The sequence below is a fragment of the Phaethon lepturus genome, unplaced genomic scaffold (genome assembly GCF_000687285.1).
Source record: "Phaethon lepturus isolate BGI_N335 unplaced genomic scaffold, ASM68728v1 scaffold15452, whole genome shotgun sequence".
NCBI classification, from domain to species: domain Eukaryota; kingdom Metazoa; phylum Chordata; class Aves; order Phaethontiformes; family Phaethontidae; genus Phaethon; species Phaethon lepturus.
The window spans coordinates 581-3,471 of NW_010524206.1; the positions used below are offsets into that span (position 1 = coordinate 581).

Sequence of the window (2,891 nt, forward strand, 5' to 3'; positions counted from 1 at the left end):
GGGCGAGTGGCCCGTGGTGGAGCGGTTGCGGGGATGAAGATGGAGCCTCGCAAGGGTGCAGAGCCCTTGTGTCAGGAGAAGCTGATGTGTGCTGGGAAAGGCCAGGAGTTTCCTACCATGGTTATCAGATGTAGCTGTGGTGGGCTGCAGGCAGTTTCAGCTTCTTCCTGTGTTTTAAATTTAATTTCCCAAAGTGCAAGTTCAGGTCTGTGATACTTTTTATCACAGACAGCAAAAAATGTGTACCAAAACTCTTAATGTTTTAAGTGATTTCTAGGGATGCCTGTCACAAGTTGGCAGGAGAGGTTGTTTGTGCTGGTTGGGTTGGCTTGCTGAGTAAAACGCTTGCAGTGCAGTGCTCTAGCATTTGTCTGATTGCTATCTCCTAATGGCTTTTTGGTCATCATAAGCTTCAATATGCTGCATAGGCTGATTTCTTTACCTTGATATATTAACAGAAACATTTCTCCTAAGTGTAATTGCTGTTGTACTTTAGAAGGAGCAGTGACTTTCACAGCTGACCAGTTTCAGATACTACTCATTCCCATTTGAGGCCAGCCTAATGTAGCAAAAGAATTAATTTGAAGAGCTGCTTCATTGTGTCTGTCTCTTTTTTTAACAGTTCTGATGACAAGTCACAGAGAATCAACAAAAGCAGATGGCTGGAGGTGGGGAGCAGACTATTGAATAGGGTAAGATTAGAAGATAAGCGCATTAACAAAAAACACAAAAAATTACTCTGTGCTAAAGTGTGTTAAAAATTTGGGAGAAATTTGAAAAATTGTATTTTCTAAGCACTCTTAAATTCACTATACTGGCTTGATACTGAAAGTTCATTTTTTCCAAGTGCATGTGCAGATTTCCAAGTACAGCAATCAGATACACTTGCAAGGTCATAATGTACCAGCACAGGCTTCCCTGATATATATAATGCACTGGCAGAACATTTTGTGGGGGAAGGCTGTACCACATCTTCATCTGTGACATGTCAAAGGTATGCTAAGCATAATGTTTTTACCTAATGCGTAACTGCATTGGTTAAATTGAAGGCTGCCTAAATGTTAAGACCTCTTACAGACATATGGACTGAATCTTTTTGGTCGTTATGGGGGTTTTCTGAAGGCTTATATATGTATCTGTAGAAAGTGTCTCACAAGGATTTAACTTTCACGATGAAAGAATACCAATACCAAGCTCCTGAGGAACATGAATTAGTACTGAATAACCGAATATTTGGGTTGGTTTTTTTGGTAGTGCTGCAGTGAATGTTGTTACCTGCTAACCTCTCCATCTTGTTAGATGTCAAAACCATTTAAAAATTACCTTAGTCTTGCTGTGCATACTGCTTTCTCAGGAGTGTGATGTCTGTCACTGCTTAGTTTAATGCTTTCTAAAAGCCATGCGCAATATCATGATGTAGTCCCAAACCTGCCAGGAGCAGAACATCATCTATGTAACCTGTATCTAGCAATCTTCAGGAATAACTCTTTAAACACAGTTGCAACTTAAAGTTTCTGTTCTCCTGGCGTCTTGTCTAATTTTAGAGTTATTTTATGTTGTTTTTTTTAAGGGTGTTTATGGGTGTCTGGTTTTTTTTGTGACTTCCTATAACTTTTTTTCAGAGAGCTCAGAAGTAAGTGTAATGAGATCAGTACGGCATTCTTAATTTCTTTTGACTTTGCAGACTAATCCTGTAGTATATTTAGCTCTTGCAAACCCAGGATTTTCTTTCCAGCTAAATGGTAGACCAGAGATGATAAGTCATAGTTTCTGGGATGCTGCACCAATATGTTGAGGTATGGTAGGAAGAGGAGCCTGACAAACCTTGCACCTTTGGATAATGCACACTATTAAAGTGAAGGTCATTGGAATGCCTGCAGTGGCAGTGCAGTTTTTCTGCAACTGTCTCATAGTGTTGTGAAAAATCAGGGGAGTTTAAATCATGCCGCTCAGAAAAGCAATGTGATATATTTTCCTCACGTAGCATAATATGGATATGTGTTATCAAATCACACAATTACTGTGGAATTTATTTTGTACCTTTCTGAAAAAGTAATCTTCCTTTTGAATGTCTGAAACCGATGTATGGTTCATGTGTCATTAAGCTAGAAACTGCAGGAATACAGAGGACCATCTGGAGACTTGGTGGGGGGGAGGTTGAGATTTCTGGTTAAATGTACTATCAACACAGGAAAAACTGTAAAGAGTGTTTCAACTTCAAATGGAGGCAAAGTGTGCTGGGCATTTTGTCTGATTGGTTTGGGTTTTTTTAACCATCTTATTTTCATAATTAGGAGAAGCACCAGAATGAAAGACATGGACAATATCAAAACTGTGAAGAAACAATGGTAGGTGCCAGTTCCCCTCTCTTTTTCCTCTTCCTTTCCTATTGCTGTTTCTGTGTCCTGTTGTGACATTTCAAACTTTATGTTAAAGTTTAAAATTTTAAATTTTGTTTGCTGTATCCACCTGGTGCACATATACTGAAGTTTTCCAGAAAACTATGTTGTTTTGCTAAAAGATTTTTCACGTACATGGAGTGTTTACAATATGCAAGAAGCTGCATAAATATTTGTACTTAAAATAGAAAAGCAGCCTTAGAAATTGCTAACTCACTGCACACCTCTACATTTGGTATGGAGGTGCTTGGTTTTCCAATTATGTTTCTGAGGTAAAGTATAGTGAATACCTAGATTAACGCTTCAAGTTTCTTTTGTTCTATTAGAAAACTAAAATGAGGACAGCATACTTGTGAAATTTCTTCTTTAATTTTGTTGAGTTTTTCTTTTGTTTAAAGATGTTAATCTGTAGGAATTCTTAGTGTTGCACAGACACACTGCAAACAATTCCTTTTTATGCAAATGTATCTTATTACCATTCAAGTAAGCATT

General features: G+C 38.0%; 1 protein-coding gene across 1 annotated transcript in view; it reads left to right on the forward strand.

Moving 5' to 3' along the window:
• The first annotated feature begins 2,299 nt into the window (after positions 1 to 2,299).
• The window catches only part of UBXN2A (UBX domain protein 2A), a 15,088-nt gene continuing 14,496 nt past the window's right edge, over positions 2,300 to 2,891 (forward strand). Inside the window, exon 1 of the mRNA XM_010282368.1 lies at positions 2,300 to 2,348. Within this exon, the coding sequence (XP_010280670.1) occupies positions 2,308 to 2,348 (41 nt within the window). The 5' untranslated portion in view covers positions 2,300 to 2,307. The remainder of the gene's footprint in view (positions 2,349 to 2,891) is intronic.